This window comes from Daucus carota, chromosome 2, assembly GCF_001625215.2.
Source record: "Daucus carota subsp. sativus chromosome 2, DH1 v3.0, whole genome shotgun sequence".
Lineage (NCBI taxonomy): Eukaryota > Viridiplantae > Streptophyta > Magnoliopsida > Apiales > Apiaceae > Daucus > Daucus carota.
In genome coordinates this window covers 12,472,146-12,496,838 of record NC_030382.2, presented here as the reverse complement: position 1 = coordinate 12,496,838, position 24,693 = coordinate 12,472,146, and the positions used below count along the sequence as shown (strand labels likewise).

The window sequence follows — 24,693 nt, the reverse complement described above, 5'->3', positions numbered from 1 at the left end:
ATACACCTAACACTAATAGAAGTAGTGTTGAATAAAAGAGAACGAAATCCGTACCTCAAAAACATCAAACTCAGAGACTAGCGAACTTCACAACGGACCATCTAAACTCCCGAACCCCGACTTTATCTTAAACTCCAAATATCACTACACCATAAGTGCTCATATGCAACGTTTATTCCTAGTGTTGCATGGAAAGTATTGCGATAGACCCTTGGTTTTCTATCTTCTGAAACAGAACTCAAATGGCGTTGCATTATAGGAGTTTGTAGTGTTGCATTATAGCAGTAGACATTCCTCGACCCACTGTTCTGACGTGGCAGTGGGCCCCCAGAGCCTGACGTGGCAGTGGGCCCCACGTGCTGACGTGGCAGTGGGCCCCACTGCTGGACCCACTTTGGTGACGTGGCAATGGTCCCCCACGTGCTGACGTGGCAGTGGGCCCCACTGCAGGACTGGTGACATGGCAATGGGCCCCACGTGCTGACGTGGCAGTGGTCCCTACTGATGGACCCATTTTGCTGACGTGGCAGTGGGTCCCACGTGCTGACGTGGCATTGGGCCCCACTGCTGGACCCACTCTGGTGACGTGGCAGTGGGCCCCACTGATGGACCCACTTTGGTGACGTGGCAGTGGGTCCCACGTGCTGACGTGGCAGTGGGCACTGGGCCCCACTGCAGGACCCACTCTGCTGACGTGGCAGTGGGCCCCCACGTGCTGACGTGGCAGTGGGCCCCAGTGATGGACCCATCGTGGTGACGTAGCAGTGGGCCCCACGTGCTAACGTGGCAGTGGGCCCCACTGCTGGACCCTCTCTGGTGACGTGGCGTGGGCCCTAGAAGCTGACGTGGCAGTGGGGCCCTATCTGGGCCCATTTTGCTGACATGGCAGTGGGTCCTACTGGATACATTTTGATGAAAAAATCTTTGAAAATTTTTGAAGGCCAAGGGAATTGAACCCATGACCTCTTACATAACAAAACATGTAACACACCACTCCACCGAACTTACATTAATGTTGTATGTTGTATAACTAAAATATAATTGTGAAATGTGGTCAAAGTAGGTAGTTTAAATAACTTGTGTTGTCCCGAACACGAATTCTATTTTTTTTAAATTCATTTTCGACTATCTAACCGTACGGATGTTAATATATATCAAATTTACTAATATGTAATTTTTTTCAAAAATTTTCATATTTAGACGGTGTGAGTCTATAATAGTCAAACCGGTCAAAAAAGGTAGTCCAATGGACTAGTGTTGTCTCTAAAACGAATTCTATTTTTTAAAAATTCATTTTCGACGATCCAACCGTACGGATGTTAATATCTATCAAATTTAATAATATGTAATTTTTTCCAAAAAATTTCATTTTTAGACGGTGTGAGTTTATAATAGTCAAAGCGGTCAACGCAGATAGTCCAATTAACCAGTGTTGTCCCGAATACGAATTCTATTTTCTAAAAATTCATTTTCAACGATCCAACCGTACGGATGTTAATATCTATCAAATTTAGTAATATGAATTTTTTTTCAAAATTTTTTATATTTAGACGGTGTGAGTTTATAATAGTCAAAGCGGTCAACGCAGATAGTCCAATTAACCAGTGTTGTCCCGAATACGAATTCTATTTTCTAAAAATTCATTTTCAACGATCCAACCGCACGGATGTTAATATCTATCAAAGTTAATAATATGTAATTTTTTTCTGTGTATTTTCATATTTAGACGGTGTGGGTTTATAATAGTCAAAGCGGTCAAAGCAGGTAGTCCAATTAACCAGTGTTGTCCCGATACGAATTCTACTCCCTCCGTCTCAATTTATAGGTCTAGTTTGGAAAAAAAATTTGTCCCAAAATACTTGTCCCTCTCTTCTTTCAATACAAATTTATCTACATATTAATTGTGAATTTTTTGAAACTCAACATTATTCTCATTTCTCAATGCACTAAATCCCTATATTTATTGTGATTTTTTTGAAACTCAACAATATTCTCACTTATCAATGCACTAATTAATGATACATGAGATAAGATTCCATCAAACCAACTTTTTTCTTAATATGTGTGTTTATTCCAAAATGGACCTATAAATTGAGACGGAGGGAGTATTTTTTTAAAATTCATTTTCGATGATCCAACCGTACGGATGTTAACATCTATCAATTTTAGTAATATGAATTTTTTTAAAAAAAATTTCATATTTAGACGGTGTGAGTTTATAATAGTCAAAGCAGTCAAAGAAGCTAGTCTAATTAAATTGTAATTAAATCATATAACATATACGTATATATCATATAAAATAAAATTATTCACTTTAATTTAAATACAAAAGCACATATTCATTTTAAAAAAATAAATTAAATCATATTAAATATACATACATATATATATATATATATATATATATTTACTAAAATTAATAATTAAAAAAAAGTTAAAATTCATATATACGTATATAGGAATTATTCGTGTTGACAGAGTTTCCTAAATTTCAGACAAGGCGGCATTATTTCCCCCCTTTTTTCATCAATCTCATTTCAGTACTCTATCTCATTTCGCTCTCTCGACATTTGGACAACATCTCGACACTCTCTCCTCTCTCAACTCGCTTTCATCTCTCTGGATTTCGCTGAACTTTGGAGGCACCTCTCTGGATTTCATCTCTCGACACCTCCATTTCATACATCTCTCACATCTCGATTTCATTTTTATTTTTGTTCTTATTTCTTTTTTTCTGATTGTGCAGGAATCTCTAGTTGAGGGTTAGTTGGGGGTTAATCTCAGGTTGCACTCTCTATCTCTATCTCATTTCATTTTTATTTTTTGTGACTATGCATGCTGCTGATTTGTAATTAGGGTTTGTAAATTTAGGTTTAGTTGGTTTGGTTTTTGTATATTTATGGTTAATTAGGTGTTTTATGTTTGATTTGTTAGTGGGGTTTTGTATTTTGTGGTCTGGATTTGTTGTAATTAAACTTTAATTAGGGCTTTGTATATGGTTGTAATTTGGGGATTTTTGTATGCCTATGTTTTTATTTTTTATATGTCTCTGTTTTTAGTATGTTTTAGTATGTTTGTTTAAGTTAGATGGCTCAATATATGCTTGTGATTTGAAAGTCTCAATTCTGGATTCACTTGTGTCTAAAGAACTGAAGGTTTTATTTATTAGTATGTCGTATGCTTGTATGTTGTTATATTTATAATACAATATGTAAATTCTGGGATTTCTCAAAATGGGTTGTCGTGATTGCTCCTGGTTGCCTGAACTGAGAGGTTTAGAGCATTAAGTAAATGTTATATGTTAACATTTAAATTGTGAATGCTTTTAGTCAAAAATTAATGTTAGCCACCATAATATGTGAAACATGATCTCCTTGTCTCAACTTTTTTCTTTACAACAGTTCTCATTATAGCATACTTGTTTAAATATTTTAATTTCTATGAACAGGACGTTTGCTACTCTGTTTACGGGGATTTTGTGTGTGAAGAATATCTTTGCGATTCAGGTAAATAACTAACTCACTTTGAAATTTCAATGGACTATAAGTTTCTTGTATATTTATTTGTGTGTGCCTTTTTGATATCTATTTGTGTGCATATTTTGTTATTCGAGTTCTTCAATTTTATTATTTGATATATACTTGTGTGTGCATATCTTGTTATGTGATTTTGTAAAATCATCTGATGCTATATATGTTTGTGTTAGCTAATTTTAGGTAGTTTATTCATCTGATTTTGATATTTTGTTTTTTTCGTAATATGCTCTATTTTAGGATCTTGATGGTCTTGTTATGTATGTGCGGAGATAACATCTATTACACTATATTAATGTGCTTAAACATTACAGGAATTTGTTAGTGTATTACTTGCCTGTTATTAAACAATGGATGATGACCAAACTGTTTGGATAGGGCTTCGTAGATACAGTGTGGAGTATGTCAACGGGATAAAATCATTTCTGGAGGGTAAAAGATGGGTGTACAATACACTTAATGATGCGTGGAGGGTGTACAAAAGTCGGGTGAAGGCTAAGCATTATAATGCCTTCATAACTGATGAAGAAAGGATTGAAAAAAGGCCCGACGACATTCCACTAGAGGACTTTAAAATGCTCTTGAAGTACTGGGGAGATGAAGAAGTCCAGGTATCCGTATCTAAGAAATGTTTTTTTAAATAATGTCCTGATACAAAACTAGTTCGTATGTAATTTCATTTAATTATTATGCCTCGATTAATCTCTGTAGTCTATTTATATATAGGCATAACTATTTTGTTTTCAGAGAGTGAGCAAATAATAAGTCCCAGTTATTTTTGTTCATTTGTCGAACAGGATATGGCGTTTAAGAATTCTGCACGTCGTAGTTCATTTGTGGATACGCACACCATGGGTCCCAAAACTTTGGCGCAGGTTAGGAACAAGATGGTATGTGTTACTACATTTAATTGTCCACTGAACTTAACTTATCATTTTCCTATTTCTTTAGTTTAGCAAAAGTGTCGATTGGAGGTTATAATTAAGCCCCCTTTATTTATTTGTATATTGATCTTCATTATTGTCCATAAATTCCAGCAGAAAATGATGTGACTCGTGTGTCCTATAATGAAAAAATAACTTTGTTTTCATCCTTTAATTATAAGCCAATTTCTAAAACAACACATGTAATTTTTCGTAGCAGCATATATTTATAACAACCATGGTAATATTTTCTAGCCCCATTTAATCATTTTTTATTTCCTGGTAATGATTTGTAATTTGGGCTACTAATGTTTGATATGTATCCCCATACTTGACAGATTAAGGAAAGACCAGACCATGCCCCGTCATCAGATGCAGATGTGTTTTTTGAAACACGTAAGAGAAAGCCAGGGCGGGAGTACAAGACGAACACCAAAGTGCTACAAAAAAAGATTGTAAGTTGTATTTGATAATGAATTACTGAACAATATCCATGTACATTTCCAATTTTAATTAAGCTATTTCTTTTAGAATAAGATTAAGAAGCTGGTAAATTCTGGAAAACAAGAGGATGCAGATGCTATGGTTACCAGCTACAAGGATCATGGTAGAAACTGGCTAAGGGGAAGGCCAGGTCAAAGCTCTTCATCAGCCGTTCCTTCAGATAATAATTATGTCAACGAGTTGACAGCGAAGATAAAGCATGATCTTGAAAGAGAATTGGAAGCAAGATTAAACATCAAAGTGCAGGAGAACATGACAATGATGCTAAAAAGGCTAGGAAATGCTAATCCAGATCTCAAGCTTGACCTTGGAGATTTTTGTCCCACCATATCAAGTGAACAAGATGACACTGACACTCCATTGACTGGTGGAACTACTGACTAGCTTGAGCTGCCTACCGATGTCTAGTTACTTTTATTTTGTTTTGCAATTATGGGAAGTACTGTAGACTATGGTCCTTGGTTAAACTTTGTGGTTTTAGTAGTTATGTCGGTAGATTGGTGTTAAATTACTTTGGTATGTTTTGGTGGATTTGTCTGTTGGTGATATGGAGGTAGATTGGTGTTAAACTTTGGTGTATTTTGGTGGATTGGTCTGTTGGTGATATGGTGTTGGATGGGAATGTTTAATTTTTGGATTAACTATTTAGTGCTGTTGGATTGTTGGTATTCTTGTTTTTTGGTATGGATGTATTGTTTTACAAACTGATCCTATCAAAATTTATATAAAGCAGTGTTGCATTAGATGTTAATTTGTATTGCATATGGTTTTTAATGGTGTTTCCAATGTATAAAATTAGTGTTGCATTTGAATTTAACTACTGTTGCATTATATTGGTGGGGGCCCCCTGTGACGTGGCAGAGTCCAAAGCTCTTGGGCCCACAGCTTACGTGGCATGTGGGACCCAGATGCTGACGTGGCAAGTGGGCACCTACATGCTGACGTGGCAAGTGGGTCCCAGAAACTGACGTGGCAGTTGGGCCCCACACACTTACGTGGCATAAGACTCACTAACTACGTGGCATTCAGACATGGCATGTGAGGACATGCTGACGTGGCCTGAATTAGTGCCCCATCAGCCTTGCCAGTTTACTCTCTAAGGCAACACACTATGTGTTGCATATAAGCAATTCGTTGTTGCAAAAGGTAGATAATGCAATACTTCTGGCTGTTGCATTATATTACCTATGCATTGCATAAAAGGTCTAAGGCAATGGCCGCAGATGCAATACTTACTAGGTGTTGCATTATCCAACTTCAGGTCTTATGCAACAACAAATGAGGTCTATTGCAACGGCATAGAGCATTGCCTATGAGCACTTATGGTGTAGTGTATCTCCATGATTCCAATCTGCCCAGACCAATAATCTATTGTTTTGACCCTCTAAACGATGTTTTCTTGAAAAACTCAAAACAAGAAAGTTGTAGAGGACGAAAAGACCTTTCCGAAAAGGTAAGGCTCATCAAAAACCGACTTATAACGAATTGGGAATTAAATAAAACATTCGCTGATTCAGATTCAAAGAATAAACAGGATCTGGATAAGTTTTGTGATTTTGAGAACAGTTCGAACATAATCTGAGAAAACATTGTGAACGAAAGTTGTAGGAGATTGAAAGAGTTTTCCGAAACATCAAGAATCGTCGAAATCCGATAAAAATTGAATTTACTACGAATTTTACAAGACAACTGATTTATGAGAATAAAACCCTGCGAATTTTTCTAATAAAAACGAAGAGAAGGTTGGGTGGCTCTCAAAAATGTATATAAAAGAATTCCCCACTCTTAATCATTACTATTCTATTATAATTAAAACTACGTATATTATATTAACAAAAAAAATAAATTTTCTAAAATAATCTAATCTATGAAAGATATCATGTTCAGTCGAAATAAAGCACTTTCATAATTAAATAAAAGAATTATATGTTATCTAATCAAAAAATGTTATGTAATGAATTGATATTCGAGTGATTGATAGTTAAAACATAACACTAAGATTAGTTCTAGGTTATAATTTTAACTATATCTTCAATTTGATAAAACCTTTTTGTATACGGATTTGTACTATTCACATGTGGTGGCTTGTGAAATTATAATAACCACGAATTTGCATACTCTTTTCTAGAGGGCGAGCTAGAGCTGTAATTCGAGTCGGGCGGCTCGCGAGCTCGCCCGGCTCGAACTCGTTTAAGTGGGCTCGGCTCGACTCGACTCGTTAAACGAGCCGAGTTCGGGCAAAAGTTTGGGCTCGTTTAATTAAACGAGCTGGCTTGACTCGACTCGTGAAATTAAACGAGCCGAGTTCGAGTAGAGGTTTGGGCTCGATTAAGTGTAAAATTATACGAGCTGGCTCGCTCGACTCGTTAAAACCGGCTCGTTTAGCTAAACGAGCCGGCTCGACTCGACTCGTGAAATTAACCGAGTCGAGTTCGGGCAAAGATTTAGGCTCGATTAGTTAACCGAGCCGGCTCGGCTCGACTCGATTAAACTTGGCTCGAATTAGGCTCGGCTCGAAACTCGCCCGGCTTGACTCGAATTACAGCCCTAGGGCGAGCCATGAACCACATATCAATCAAGATAGCTCCTACACCTTGAACCACACCCACCAAAAGCTTAACCCATTCTAGTATATATTTTTGAGGCCGTGACCACATACATTAATGACTAACCACCTCTAGCATTTTGTCTGAGCTAAAGAAAAAATTATATCTCTTAAATTTTGTGGTGAGTAATCAAACTCACAGGCTGCATCACTGTTTGATAAACATAAAAGGAAAATAACAAGTATCTCAAAAAAATTTCTCAAAAATTTTCAAATTTCAGGTGTCAATTTTGATTGGATATCGAGCCATTAAATGGACATAAACCTCCTGCAGTTACATCAACTCCACCAATATAATCATCCCAAATTGACACATCACGTATTTGAGATCATTTTTGGGAAAACAGTCTATAGTGGGTTGGTTTCACATTTTAAACATGGACATATTAAAATTATAAGGAAATCTACAATTTCGAATTAAGATATTCTTATTCTTATATGTATATGTGTATATATATAAGTAATTTTAAAAATTTATATAATTTTATTCGGTTCGGTTCGGTTTGTATTCGGTTTTAAGAATTTCAAAACCGAACCGCAACCATATTATTGGTTCGGTTTTTATTCGGTTCGGTTTTTAATCGGTTTGATTTTTAATGGTGCGGTTTTGTTCGGTTTTTTATGGTTTCGGTTTCGGTTTCGGTTTTTGGTTCGGTTTTGCTCATCCCTAGTAGCTAGCATTGTCCAATATAAAATATATTAATAGTTTATAATTTAGAATGACTTATAATATGTTAATTGCAGTCAAATTTCGTGTTATTAAATTATATGATATAAAATTAGTCACGGGCTTACTATTCCAAGGATTGATGTCCCAATAGTCATAGGGCTGATAATAGAGGTGGCCAAACGGGCCGAACCGACTGAACCGGCACGCCCCGAACCGGATTTTTAACCGCCCGAAACCGCTTAAACACGGGCCGGTTCGAAACCGGGATGAACCGATACTAAGCACGTGCCGAATACGGGTTGAGAAATAAGAAACCGGCCCTATTGACACGAGCCTGATAATAACATCTTGAATATATTCTTTTGGTAACCTGTCCCTGTTGACACGAGACCTGCTTTTTAACATTACGTTTTAAAAACATCACACTGTATAGACTACAAACAGAATCAATGTTTGTCGACAACAGGTTGAAACCGGTAAATTTACGATCACAACTCTCCCCCTTCTCGACTCAAATAAGTACGAATTAGAGTTTTAATATAAGTTGCTAATTGTAATACATCAAATTGCGCTGTATTTGATAATAATCCAATTATTATTAAAGTTTAGGGAGAAGCAGAAGGGGTTTTATATCAAAGGGGCCACTACTTCTGTCCAAAATCTCACCTAGACCACTCATTAAAAAATTAAAAAATCATATCATTTAAACCACTAAATTGAGTATATATATCATTCCGTTTGACGACGTCATGGTAATTGATGGAGAACGTTAAGTTGTTAAACTTTCCGTCCTAATTCAAACTTGAGGGGTCGAATTTATGACCTTCCAAATTCATTTTATCCCGAATGAATAGTTTAATTAGGTTGGCTTAATCTATTTAATTTATATTTTTTTCTAGACGTCATATCTGAGGCATGCCCGAAGCAATGTTGATGAACACATCAACTTTGAATCGGGACACACAAAGTTTAAAAACTTAACATTTTCAGTCAATTACCATGACGTCATCGAACGGAATGATATATTTAATGGTTTAAATGATATGATTTTTAAATGGGTGGTCTAGATGAGATTTTTAGACAGAATGAATGGCCCGTTTGATATAAAACCCGAAGCGGAATTAAGGCTTGAAGTCATGGATTCCGCCACTTATATGAACAGTTTTGGGTTTCATATAAGAGTGTGTATTTCATTCTATTTTATAGAAAAAATTATTTTCTCTTGAAAATGTATATAAATATATATCTTTTCTGAAGATAAGTAATTTTTTTTCTCTCAAACACTTATGAAGTTAGTAATACTAAAAATAATTATATAAATATGAAATTTTTCCCAAAATAAATTCTTAATTTTGTCAAACTGAGGAAGCCAAAAATGCCCCGTCTGGCCAAGAGACTGTCAGTCTGTCACCACTTGTTTATAAAGTAAAACCATCTTCGATCTATTGCCGGTGTTCTTGCACCTTGTTTTTAAACAGTACTTTGTTTCTGTTGTTGCTGCTGGCTTTTCTGCTTGGTAGGGTACAGGTTGAGTATGAAATTGGGTGCTCTCCTGTCTAGTAGTAGAACCCTGTTGGTTGAGTTTTAAAATATTCTTATAACTTCGCGTGGTCTAATAAGTTGAAAGTTTAAAATATAATCTCAATTGATTGTAACATTTAAATAGCTCTTGATACTAAAATTTTAGGTATATGGTAATTGTCATCATCTTCTTCATCCATCTCTTATATATGCATTTTTATTTGATAAACTTAGCAATGTTTCAACAATATCTTTTTCTATTGGAGTTGAATATAGACATATATATATATATAAAAGAACAAAATACATTAGTAATTAAGTTAAAATTTCAATATTTTTAAACAAGAAAATACAAATCTCTCTTATGTGATAGTCTCTTTAAAATGATAAATTTTCTCGATCCCAACAATATCACTTTATAGGAGCTCAACTGTATATAAATTCACGTATTTGTCTGAAAGTTGGAGATTAATTGAGAAGAAATTAGAGATTTTCTGGTATGATCATTGACCATGTGATTCATCTAATATTACTATTTGATTAGTGGATTAAAGTAACATTTGGGACTTAAAAACCAATTTTGAAAAATTACTAGCTTTTTCAATCATACACTATGGTCTAATAAAAATATGAAAACTTAATTAAATGATTATCATCCAACATTTTCATATAAAATAACTAATTCAATCTTTAATCAACTCAGTTACTTCACTCCCTTCATATTCTTACAAACAAATTATTCAATAATTATTATTAAAGAGTTTCATACAAAATAATTATTTCAATCATTATACAAAACAACTATTTCAATCACTTAATTAGTAAAAACAAAAACTATAATTCAATTTAATGACTAACTAGGGAGTTGATAAAAAAAAACACGACTAACCAGGGAGGACCATATATACTCACAAAAACACATACTCCCTCCGTCCCAGCCAATTCTTTACGTTTGGTTTGGGCACGGAGGTTAAGAAATATGTATAAAGTAGTGGAAAAGAGGAAGAAAAGTGGATGAAGTGGTGGGACCCATCAATTTTTAATGAATAAAAGAGAGATAGTGGAGTAAAAGTAGTGTGAAAAGGGAGTAAAAGTAGTGTGAAAAGGGAGGAAAAGTTGGGAAGTGGTGGGACCCATTGACTATTTTTGGTAAGTTTTGGAATGTAAAGAATTGGATGGGATATCCAAAAAAAGAAACTGTAAAGAACCTGGTGGGACGGAGGGAGGACTAAACATGTTAAGGCTGTTGTGATCCTTTCGTATATGCAGTGTTTTTATTAGCATAAATGTCCCCTAGTGACTTGGGTACTGGGCTGCTTCTGAAAACCGTATGATCACGACACTTTTGGAAGCGTTCTTTTGTTTTTTTCGTGAGCCTGGCATATCCATTGATCATCCCTTCCTCTGATCTAGTGTTATATATAATACATGATTTTGGTTGTTCCAACACGTACATACATCTAAAACTTAATTTAGCTACTTAATTAGAAAAGAAACAATATAGCATTAGCTAGTTTAGAGACCAACCCTTCAAAACCCTTCGCTTATATAAAATTGATGTGAATTATATTTAGCCAACCTCCTGTGACCTATAATAAAATTTCAAATCATCTATTACTATGTTAAAACAATATAATCTAATTATAATAACCTAAAATAATAGTAACATACTATTTTTAAAATACAGTCAATCAATATATATAATCAGTATTCGAAGTATAATGTCATACATGTTGAGTAAAAATTTACACAATATGTTCGTGGTGAAATTTTGCTAACCATTTTTAACTAACACCTGCAACTCTATTATTTTCTTTTCTCTTATTTATTTATAGGGTTAGATAATTTTGAGTATGGTTTCTTCAAGTTTCAGAAACTTGCTCAAATTTTATATAAATTTTTAATAAATTACTCATGCATGCTCATATTTAGGTTACTTTAAACATATCCATCCAATACTTGAATTCTGCATTTCTGAAGAATCACAAATAATTGTTTCTGTCCCCTCACTTACCATGAGTCATCAAATGTGATTTCGCTTGATGTATAATTAGTTGGCATTTGTAGTTTGTGCAACAATCAATCAGTGTTCCGGTGATCATGTGATTTTCTGGAATCAGATCACAGACTAAGACTTCTTTAAAATTCATAGTTTCTTTATTATTTTCTTCTGCATGATTTTCAAACTCAATATATTCCCCGTTTCCCTCTCATTTCTTTATAATTACTATTTTGGGATGTCCCTCAAATTTCTTTACGTTACTATAAATAGTAAGTTTTTTCATCATTACACTCACTATCTTCCCCCACTATCTCGTATTTAACAATAAAAACTACTATTACAGCCACTACTTTCCTCCACTATCTCAAATCTATTATTAAATATCGGTAGGTCCCACCACTTTACCCACTTTTCATCTAACTTTACTCATTTTTCATACATTGTCTTGGTCTCCGTGTCCCCCTCCAATGTAAACAATTGAGGGGGACGGAGGGAGTAGCAAATTTTCGATTAATATAAGTTATCTTCTTGGGTGACTGTGTATTTCGAAAAGGTCACATCATGCAGTACATCAACTTGTCATTTAACTTTTGTTATGCAAACATTGAACTTGATTCGTGTGGAAGAATGTCCTTCTATGTATCTTGTTTCTTTGTCTTCGTGGACGCCTTGAAGCAATGTATACGCAAGTGACTAGTTGGGTGGCTTGCTAGCTAGGTTCCAACTTAAACTGCCCATAGTTCTGACCGTCTCTATATAGAAGAAACATATGATTATTACGACATATTTTCTGGTACGATAAACTTTCTATACTTAGTCAAACATTATTGAAACATCTATTACTTTTGTTATTTTATTAATTAGTGTGAAAAGATAATATTGAAATATAACATAAGATTTATTTAAGATTTTTCTCTAACATCTTAAATTTTAGATGGAATAGTTTTCAACGTGATATTAGATGGACCTCCATACGTGATCCACTCAAAAATAGAATTTCGAATGAGGAAAAATGTTGAAATATAACATAAGACCCATTTTAAAACATTACTCTAACATTTTAAAATTTTAGATTAAATGTCAATAATCGGAACCTAATTATACTTGTAGAGATACAAGTTGATTTACCGGTACAATATATATCTGGACATAATGAGGTCAACTATCCTCTGGTTTTACTCTAGTCCACAAATTTAAATATCACTCTACAAATATAGTCTCCTGCTCTACCTTCATTTGTTCCCAGTGACATTATTATATATATTTAATATACATTAAAATCTATTATAAAAATTTGAAATGTTTATTAGTATATCATATTATGGCATGTTTGTTTCAAAGAAGCACAAGCTGCTTTTGGCTTCTGCTTCTTTTGACCCGTTTGTCTAAATAAGTAGAAGCACTTTTAAGAAGTCGAGGATGCTAGTTTCTCTCTCAGAGTTTCTGCTTCTTTTCCAAATACTTTATTAACTTATTTACTTCTCCAAATACTTTATCAACTTATTTACTTCTCACTTCTCATCCACTTCTTTATTTTATGCTAGGAATCACATTTTTTAAACTTGCCCAAACGGCCCCTATATAGCAATCAATATAAAGCTTATTATTCTATTTATTACATAACACAAGGCAAATTTTAACAACAGTTTGGTTCATTTACGGCCCTAGATATATTTTTGATGTGTAGGCAGCCTTCAAGTTGCAAACTTACACAGCCAGTTTAACAATTTCACATGGTTACAATAATTTCTTAATAAACGATTTAAATCTCAATCTTCTCATCTATAAATTGCATAACCTATTTCACTAATCTCACAACCCAAGAATCTCTCCTCTCCTAACATAGCAAAGAAGTCTCTGCAGCATGGCTTCAAAGGCATTAGCATCCACATCTTTCTTCCTAGTCCTTAACCTTCTCTTCCTCACTTTAGTAACTTCAACTCATCACACTCCATGCCCACCACCACCAATGCCGAAACCTAAATGCCCCCCACCCCCAATGCCGAAACCTAGCTGCCCTCCACCACCTACACCGAAGCCGAAAAGCCCTCCACCACCACCACCTACACCGAAGCCGAAGAGCCCTCCACCACCACCACCAACTCCAACACCTACACCAACACCCCCGAAGCCACTTTGCCCACCGCCACCACCTCACCACCACCCCATCACTCCACCAGCAAGCTGCCCTAGAGATGCACTCAAGTTGGGAGTGTGTGCCAAGGTTCTAGGTGGCTTGATCGGGACGGTCATTGGAACTCCACCTAAGCTGCCATGCTGTAGTCTCCTCGAAGGCCTTGTCGATCTTGAAGCTGCTATTTGTCTCTGCACCGCGATTAAAGCCAATATCTTGGGTATTAACCTCAATGTTCCGGTTGATTTGAGCTTGTTGATTAACTACTGTGGCAAGAAGGTCCCCAAGGGCTTCAAATGCGTGTAATTAAACCAAAGTTTTTTTTTTTCTCGAAAAATTTCCTTGAGTTTTACTTTTGTGTTGCTATAGTCCTCTTTTCTATCTGATTCGCTTATATTTCACTTTGTGCTTAAAATTGTAATAATAATTCTTGTTAAAGAAAGGTACCTAGCCTTCTTTTATGTTTTGGTGTAGTAAAGTTCAGTTTCATTTATTTCACTCTACTGAGATATGGAAAAAAAGTAAAATGCAAAGTGATGACTGAACTTTATCTATTTTTACATTTTAGTGTCCAGAATTTCAAAACGAAGCTCTTATCAACATGGGATCAAATGATAATTTAGTTTCACAATTGGAGTAGGAGTGCAAATGGACACTGATATAAAAAATTGTTGGTTAACAAAAATATTTAGGTGTTACTGTGTTAGATAAATTAAATTACAGGAAACTTAGTAGAATCTAGCGAAGAGAGATCAAGCATCATTAAAACTTAAAATAAATTTAAAATTTAAGTTTAACAAAGATTGTTGGACATATGAATTTGCTCATTTCAAAATTTGGTCATCAATTTTCTATTGCCAATTGTACATACTCTAATCTTTTTTTTGTCAGACAGCCAACTCTTCCTTCCTGTAAGAGATTTTTAGCTATGCATCGATCATTGTTCATTTTTCTGGTATTGAACAATTGTTTACTTTGGTGTGGCATCATGAAAGGATTATTAACCCTTGAAATCTGGCCTAAACTTGTCACATATCCGGCCAGGACGAAGCTAGAATTTTGAAGTAGTGGGGGCAAAATATAGTGTTAAAATATATTATACGATATTTTCATATTTATGTTAGGATTTATATATATTTGAATTTTGTTGGCTGCGCAAGTGGTATGTAATTTATTTGATGAAAGTGGTTGTAGCAATATAGATGTACTACGAATATGAAGGTCATCAATGGGGCAAGTACCACGGCCAACTCTCCCCTCCCTCCCTCCCTCCATCCATCCCCGGTTGAAAGTAAGAACGGTCAAAATTACGGTTGAAATTAATTATTTTGACCAAATTCGGTCGAAAATATTTCCGGTCGAAAATAGAAATAAATTCGACCGTTTTTTTGCTGGTTGGAAATTTTGAGCGCAAAAAAAAGGGGTAAAGTTCCCACCCAAAAAAAATCAACTAATTTCGACCATAAATAGTCGAATTTATTAATATCGACCGTTTCTGTTCGAATATAAAAATTTCAACCATTTAGGGCCAAAAAAATTTGAGGGAAAAATAAAGGAGGGAAAGAATCTGACGATCGAAAATAGCCGCTTTTCTTGTAGTGACTGTCCATGGCGCAATGTAGTCTACCAGGTGGTACACAACTTCTCTAAGTAGTAAGGGATTGAGAGTCTGAGCCTTAGCATGAATTTTAATGTGTAGACGAAGAAGTTTAGGGTGTTCAATAGGCTAACCAGATGTTCTTCTTTTAGTTATGTAACCAATGTTTCAGTTTCAGAACAATTTGGTTATTTGCAAATTGTTTCAGAGGCCCTTGTATTGAGCAAATTGTCGAAATGCCACCTTTGTGGTAAGCATAGTATGTAGCCACAGCACGCATGGTAAACCTGCGTAATCTAACAATCCACGCCCATTAGGGTCATCCCCACACCATATTTTACGCGTATTAAGAAGTATTTATAACCACAAACCTGCAGACTCTCCTCCAGAGGAAGGAGCATGAACCACAGATGAATTAAGATAGCTCCTACACCGTGAACCACACCCAACTAGAGACTAACCCATTCTAGTATATGTCTCTGAGGCCGTGACCACATACATTAATGACTAAACACCTCTAGCATTTTGTCTGAAAAAATTAATGGGGGTGTATTCGATTGGGATTTTAATGGATTGTTTTTAGTCTATGGATTTTAATGGATTGTGTGTGATTTTGATTTTGTGCGGATTCTTAATAAAATGTCGCAGAGTTTATAGGATTTAAGCACAATGCTTCAAAATCCCATTGATTTTGGTGGGATTTCAAAAAACTTAAAATACACTGAAGAATACCACAACATCCATCATTTTATGAAATGCAAAAAAATCCATCAGCATTTGAATACCATCAGATTTTAATGGATTTTAAAGAATCCCAATTGAATACCATCGGATTTTAAAGCATAATTTAAAATCCCAATTGAATACCACCGGATTTTGTAGCATAATTTAAAATCCCAATTGAATACCTCAAGATTTTAATGGATTTCAAACAATCCCAATCGAATACCCTCGGATTTCATGAATGCAAAAAAATGCTTTAAAATCCCAATCCAATACACCCCTCTAAGTTTCATATTTTGTGGTGAGTAATGAAACTGGAAGGTGAGAATCACCCAAAGGGAGCCTCATTTTCTAGTAAACCTTTTTGACAAATATGCTTATAACCTTACAAATTAGTATCTGATCTAACAAATTTTCGGGATGAGTCAGGATTGAACCCAAGACCTAAGACGACATAGGATAAACTCTTAACCACATTTTTAAAACAAAAACCATTTAAAATATGATATAAACGTGTTAAAAATAAGTTATTCAGAAAAGTATTTCAATATCTGATTTCATCTTCAATAACCATAAATCACTAATAATATATTATTACACAGATATTTTTCAGCTTTAACGCAAGAAAAAAGTCCCAGTCCTTTAGTACAAAACCCGAATACAAGTGGACACCAATTAATATATAAGAATTAGTCACGGGCTTACTATTGCAAGGCTTTGCTGTACCAATGGTCATAGGGTTGATAATAACATCTTGATACATTATATTCTTTCGTTAACCTGTCCCTGTTGACATGAGAGCTGGTTTTTAACATTACCCTTTCATCACACACTATACAATCACAAACAGAATTTTTGTTGACAACAAATTGATAAAGAACAATGTAGCTAATTAAAAACGCTTTTAATTAAAATCGAGTAAACTTATCAGTACATTGCTTATATGTGTTTCGCAGCTTTCTTATTTTCTTTTAGTGGTTCTTGATTTTACTAGGGTTGATAATTTTGAGTATGGGGTTCTTCTAGTTTCGGAACTTGCTAAACTTTTATTTTAAATTCTATTAAACTATTCATGCATGTTCATATTTAGGTTAATTCTTCTCTAAGTCGAGTCAAGTCGAGTCCTGCTTATATTTCTTACCACGCAATATTGCAAATAATTGTTTCTGGGCCCTCACTCACCATGAGTCATCAAATGTGATTTCGCTAGTGATGTATAATTAGTTGGCATTTGTTGTTTAGCCTGTTTCTTAGTTTGTGCAGAACTGTTGTCAATCAGTGTTCTGGTGATCATGTGATTTTCTGGAATCAGATCACAGACTTAAGTCATTTTCAAAATTTATAATTTCTCTATTAATTTCTTCTGCTTGATTTTCATACTCGGCATAAAAAAATTTCGATTTATTTAAGTTATCTTCTTGGGCGACTGTTTTTCAACAGGGTCACATCAGTACATCAACTTGTGGAGTTTAACTTTTGTTTATGCAAACATTGAACTTGATTCGTGTGGAAGAATTTCCCTCTATGCATCTTGTTTCTCAGTCTTGGTGGATGCATTGCAGCATATATATTCATCGCCAGTGGCGGATACAAGATTTAGTGAATGGTGTGTCACACATTTAATATATGTAGAGAAAATTCAGTGTGACATTTTATCGAACACTTTGTAGTCTCTAATTTTTCGTTTTCAAATTACGATTTCTAAACAATCTAAAACTATGAGTATCATAGAGGAAAATTTTAGAGATGAATCATACAAGAATTTGAAATTTTAGAGTGAAAAACATCAATCGATGGAAAAGTTTGACAGAGGTGGTAACATACTGGATATATTATGTATACATCAGTAAGCATATATATGTTATATGAATGTAAAAAAAAAATTGAAAAAAAAATTAATGGTAGGTCACTTGCCCTACCTTTAGCACCAGTACATCCGCCACTGTTCATCGCACGATAAGCTTTCTATTCTTAATCAAACGCAACTAAATGTATGTTATCTTTATTAGCTAGAAAGACAAGATATACTGCAACAATCGGCCACTTACACAAACCATGAAACTCAAAAATATGACAGAATGTGAGTTTCGACATTATAAATGGGAGTTCTCTAAGTTTTGTATTAATGCAAGTGATTATAGTTACACAAAATGCACTTTACACACGTCATTTCTAACAATTCCTCCATATAACCAACTGTTTAATACAAATTTGATCTATATATATGTACAAAGAATATTGAGTGAGGATTATGACGGTGAATCCGAAGCTCTGGGCGGCGTCCGTTGATTTACATTCGGGGTGTTGAATTCGGTTTGTTGTTGGGGACTATCCGGTGTTAACGTATCTGTCGCTGTGTTGGCCGATGCTACGCCAACATATTGTTGTACAACCAACACGGACACCGTGGCTGCAAAATCTGATGAAGCTAACAAGTCCCCTATTGGCCCGAGCTCCGGGCATTCGCTCCAATCCGTTAGACCTGCTGTAAGTGGTGAAACCGAGCCATGGCCTCTTCCGACGATGAATAGGTCATGAATGTTGTCGATGGACCTAATTGCTGCCACGGTCTCATCACCGTTACTCACTACTTTTTCCAGATAAACAACCGAACCATCTTTCGGCATTTTGGACTTGAAGGAATTTAAGTATTCCTCGTTTAGTTGTTTCTCTCTATCGTTATCGGTTAAAATTGTTAAAACTCTAGGGTCATTTTCTTCGAATGAAGGTCTGGATGAGCCCTCTCCAGCTTCATTTGCAGAAATGAACCGCATTACAGTTAAATTTATCCCGGGATGTTCTGACATTCTCCACACATATGCTAAGGCCTCCCTGTCGTCTGGTCCGCCAAAAAATAATAATGCTACATGGTGAGTAACTTGATTGGATGATATTCTGGTTGATCCTGTAAGGCCTCTGTCTACTAGGATACCAACTGAGCATGGTGCATTTACCAATACATTTTGGTTGATTGTACGATACGATGGATTCATGTTTTCCATTCCACCATCGACGGTTTGTTGCTTATGAAATGGAATGATGATGAATGCCACACGTTTATCTTCGGCCACATTGCATATGTCTTCATGCATGGTGGAGTAGGGTGAAATGGCTGTCAGGGGCTGTACTGAAACGCCAATTGCATTTTGTTCATAGTTTTCGAATGCATTGATGATGTGGTCTGACTGAGCTTGGGTCCGATTGGCAGCCGGGCCTGACTTTCTCGTGTTGTGAACAATTAGCATGGCAGAAGATCGGCCAGTTAATTCTACTAGGTGAAGTGCATATATGCATATTGGGGACTTTTTTGAGGGATGAGAGGCTTCTATTAGGTTGATGATTGTCGGTACATTTCTTGGGGTGTGAATGCAGACTAAAACCCGAAACTCACTATCTCGTTTGATCCTCTGTATTGTCCTTCTTTTGTAAGGTGAGAATTTTCTTGCTGGCCTGTAAATCGTCGTCACAATTGGGGTGACACTTCCGGTCATAACCACAGCCACAATCACCATAATGGCAAATGACTTCTCGTCGAGTACCTTTTGGTCCTTGCCCACGTTAAGGACGATCATCTCCACGAGGCCTTTCGTGTTCATGAGCAAACCAAGAGTGACTCCTTCATGAAATGGCATTTGATAATAAAGAGCAACAATAAGAGTTCCTGCAACTTTTCCTAAGCAGGCAAGAACTATCACAACAACCAACGCTCCCCATGTTCCTGCTCCTTGAATTGCTGAGAATTCGGTCTTTAGACCACTAATAGCGAAGAAGATTGGCAGTAGAAGTCCTGAAACAAAGTCCTCAAGCCTTTCAATAAGTGTAACAACTAGAGGTCCATTCGGAATGATTAATCCAAAAACAAAAGCTCCAAACACAGAATGTGTTCCAATAGCATCTGTTATAAAACCGGAAATCATTACTCCTGTGAGAATCAGACACAAGTAGAACTCACTAATGGTTTCCCCTTCGGGGGTCCTTTTGATCATCCAAGCTATTGTCGGACGAACTAGAAATATGCAGAAAAGAACGAACGCTACGCTTGAAAGAATCACCCAAATGGAAGCTAAAGTCATGTTATTTTCCTCAGACATTGCAATCGCGAAGGCCAATACAGTCCATGCCACTATATCATTTATAAGAGCCGAAGACATTGCTATTTCCCCGATATCTTTGTTGAGCAGTTTGAGTTCTGCAAGAATTCGAGCTAGCACAGGGAAAGCAGTGACAGAAAGCGCAACTCCAAGGAAAAGTATGAAAGTCCCCTGCTTCACACTCTGTGTTTTTTGGCGTAGCAGAAATGAGAATGTAACACCTATTAGGAAAGGCAAGATCATACCAGCAACCGCAATAACTATGGCCTTTTTCCCTGTCCGTTTGATTGAACTTATGTCCATTTCTACTCCGACTATGAAAAGAAAGTAAAGAAGACCAACATTAGCCATTGTTTCAAGGACCATTACACTTCTTTGCGGAAACAATGCATCAGCAAATTTGGGACTCTTTCCCAATACCGATGGACCTAATATGATTCCTCCCTGTCAAAAATCATATATCAGATTAATTAACAAATAGAAATCCATCAAGAAATGACATGATCCAAATTCAAAACTCAACAATACTAATGCATCATATTACAAAGTTGATCCCTCGACGTTTATCATTTGGGTACTAAAAGAGATCGTGCTCTGCATTGTTATGATACATAATTTCCAGGAACTACTATTTGTGCAAATTAGAATTGACAGTGTCATGTTCCTAGTTTTCGTAAAGCCTCCAGGCCAGGTTTTAGGAAGCGCGCTTAACAGGATCATATGATATTCTAACAGTCCGATTAGTAATATTGTCCAATTACAATGATGCACGCACATTAACAACGATAGAATATGATGATGATGATTATATTGTGCTATACTTACTAGTATTTCAGAGATAACACGAGGCTGGCGAAGAGGTTTCAAGATGAACACAAGAAGCCGCGTAATGGTGACAACCAACGTGACCTGCAGAATGAACAGAGGTAACGAATAATCCAACGGGCTATCGCCCTGCCATATTCCGTTCGTTGTTATCATCGTCGGTGAATAACAAACGATTGAGTGATTCGTGTTACTTCCTAACGAGTCTCCCATTACTTGATTCTCAAGAAAAACAACTTATTCTTTGTTATTCATGAGCATGACATGCACGTAATTCGTTTCAGATATCCAAATATCCGTTTTCTCGTGAGCATAATATTGTAATTCATTTCAAATATCCACATATCCGCTCTCTCTTGAGCATAATATTGGAATCCGTTTTAGATATCCAAATATCCGCTCTCGGGTGAAATTTGCACCACTGCCGCCTAGTATTCTACATCACCATGCTTATACATGCACTTTAAAAAACTGCAGAAAGATTAATCAGACTGGAGAAAGATTTAGTTATTAATTCTGTTTACAGTAAGAGAGAGACATAGAGAGAGAGAGTGACGAGAGAGACTGAGAGAAGTTAGGTTACATTTGTTGGTTATCCGTTCTGTGAGGATCAATAGATCTTTGTCTATGGTCCTTATGAAATATGGCTCTTCAGTGCATAACTTATTTAATTGAAGCAAAGTCACTTAAAATTTGAAACTTTGTATATAAAAAAATGTAGTGTGTTATATTTTTAAATTATTTTTGCAAAACTATTTCAGATGATGTGACACCAGTGAGGTGTAAAAAAATGATTTTGCGGTTGAGACAGATGTGAATATAAGATGGGAAATGTTATGATTTTATTTATCTAACATTTTCTGAAAAAGTAATTTTTCAACTGATCATATTACTTTAGAGTCAATGTAAACTCTAATTTAATAAATATTGGAGTGTAACTATATTTTATTTTTATTTTTTTATTTTTTTTTGTAAGGTCTACATACACGTAGATGAATTGCATTGAAATGCAATAAACCGCATCTGGGATATCTTTCTTTCAAGAAAGTTTATCATCTAACCGAAAGTCATGCAAGCACAACTCCAGACGCTTAGACAACAATAAAGCTTAAATGAATTAGAAAAGAATACCCATGAAGGAAGTCACGGACATCTCGCTTCCAAAGTATCCTGAAAAAAGAAACAAACCAAAAAAAGATAAATCAATATAAAAGAAAATAATATATATATATATATATATATATATATATATTTAATTAATATAAAAAGATAGTAAATCTAATCAAAAGAAAAAAAACGAAAGAATATATATATATATATATATATATATATATATATATATATATATATATATATAAGTAGAAAATTAATTAATCTCTAACCAAAGGAAAATCCTTTGGTTAGACAAAAATTTAATAATTTAACTGAGAAATAAAATAGAATTTAAAAAATAATTAAATATATTATATATTATGACGAACAAAATGGTAACACAAGTCATAAAAATGGCACTGAAAGCTATTAACGGCACAATAAAGTCATCAATAATGACCTCCCTTAAATGGTACCGAATATTATATCATCTAATATAGACCAAAAATAAATAGTCAATTTAATTTCATTAATGATTAATGATTAATATAAATAACGTTCATAATAAAAAGTCATTAAGACTCACATTATTGTCATAAAGAGAGAGTTACAAAATTTGAAAATGAAATTACCAAATTTGAACGTGAAATTAACAGCCATGATCGGTTACAATTTTCACATATTAATACAAAATAATCAAGCTTAATTACAGGAATCAATTATAGTGAATGTGTTAAAAAAGTTGTGAATGAAAACACAATTAAACATATTATATATAATGACCATCAAAATGGTAACACAAGCCATAAAATGGCACTGAAAGCCATCAACGGCACAATAAAGTCATCAATAATAAAGTGTAACTATTTTAAATCTTTAATTTTTAAAGTCAATTTGCAAACCCGCAAGTATTTTGACTTAAATAACTTTGTACCTCAACGAGAATTATCTTTGAGCTGAAGATTCGATCATACGATCACCTCAATTTTCACATTTTATTTGGTTTTCCGATTCCACTCTACAACAATTTTTCAGGGGGACATAAATTTTGTCATTCAAAATAGAATTTTCTATAAAACATAGTATATATTTTTTAGAGATAGATAATCTTACGTATATGTGTTTGAATTTGAATATATAAACTGAGAAAACAAGAGTTTACGCGGAAGTTATCGGCTTTTATTGATTCATTGCAGAACAATATATATAGAGAGAGCAGATAAGAAAGTGGCCACAAAACCAGGACCAAAAACAAAAACAACTCCTATTATATATAACTCTACTTCTAATATGCATCTCCTAAAACTACTCCCTACTCCCACGTCCAGATAAAACATGCAGCGACTAACTTGTGCACTACCTAACTAATTATAAAATAAAACTAAGTAAGATAAAACTTTAAAACAATAAACAAGTTTTAGATTAAATCCCAACAATCTCCCCCTTAATCTGAAACTTGTGTTGTCACTATCACACTCGATCATAGCATTACCTTGCCCTTCTGGCAACTTCTTCATCCGCCCGCATGGCCTTTAAACTGAGCCCGTATGGCTATTCTTCACAAGCCCGTATGGCTTTTAAACCGAGCCCGTATGACTATTTTTCACAAGCCCGTGTGGCTTTTAAACTGAGCCCGTATAGCTGTCCTTCTGAGCCCGTATGGATATTACTTCCGAGCCCGTATGACTATTCTTCTTTGCCCATCTGGCACTTCTAATTTGCCCATATGGCACGCCCATCTGACACTTAGACTAAAGAAAGAACTCTATACGCATCCCATACTGCACATGATGATCTCTCCTATATTTCATGGAACAGTTGGCACACTCTATTAAAACCAACCTTCTGTCCCCATAATTAATCTTTTCAGCCTGTATGGCTTTCAACTTAACCCGTCTGGTTGGCCCGTCTGGCCTTTTGTTTGGCTGGCCCGTCTGGCCTTTTGTTTTTGCCCGTCTGGCATGTCTTATTTCTACTCTGTGCACCATAGTAATAACCTTGATTCCCATAGGCAACAACTCCACTAGTAGATTGACCTTTAGGCACTGAAACAGGTTCCCCATCAGTGTAATCCTACAACTATCTATTTTTACCGATCACAACTTTACAAATCCTAACAGCCTTGCTGCAATATCAACCCTTCTGTTACCAGATTAGCCTGCCATGTGAGGCCAAGTTCACCAGGACAGCAGCACTCTTGCGATCGCTGGAACACGGCCTCACCTGAAGCTAGAACAACCTGGCTCTGATACTAAGTGTTAGAGATAGATAATCTTACGTATATGTGTTTGAATTTGAATATATAAACTGTGAAAACAAGAGTTTACGCGGAAGTTATCGGCTTTTATTGATTCATTGCAGAACAATATATATAGAGAGAGCAGATAAGAAAGTGGCCACAAAACCAGGACGAAAAACAAAAACAACTCCTATTATAACTCTACTTCTAATATGCATCTCCTAAAACTACTCT

At 35.3% G+C, this 24,693-nt stretch overlaps 2 protein-coding genes across 2 annotated transcripts; one reads left to right on the top strand and one right to left on the bottom strand.

The window, feature by feature from the left end:
* The first annotated feature begins 13,543 nt into the window (after positions 1 to 13,543).
* LOC108206077 (lipid transfer protein EARLI 1) lies at positions 13,544 to 14,353 on the top strand. The gene has a single exon (XM_017376257.2). The coding sequence runs from the start codon at positions 13,623 to 13,625 to the stop codon at positions 14,196 to 14,198; it is 576 nt and encodes a 191-aa protein (XP_017231746.1). The 5' UTR covers positions 13,544 to 13,622; the 3' UTR covers positions 14,199 to 14,353.
* Positions 14,354 to 18,461: 4,108 nt separating this feature from the next.
* On the bottom strand, positions 18,462 to 24,283 carry LOC108207084 (cation/H(+) antiporter 15-like). Its single transcript, XM_064086631.1, has 4 exons — positions 24,063 to 24,283; positions 22,280 to 22,298; positions 21,129 to 21,212; positions 18,462 to 20,747 (listed from the first exon to the last, which is right to left on the bottom strand). Exons 1-4 carry the CDS (start codon positions 24,281 to 24,283, stop codon positions 18,462 to 18,464), a joined length of 2,610 nt encoding a protein of 869 aa, XP_063942701.1.
* Between the last annotated feature and the right edge of the window lie 410 nt (positions 24,284 to 24,693).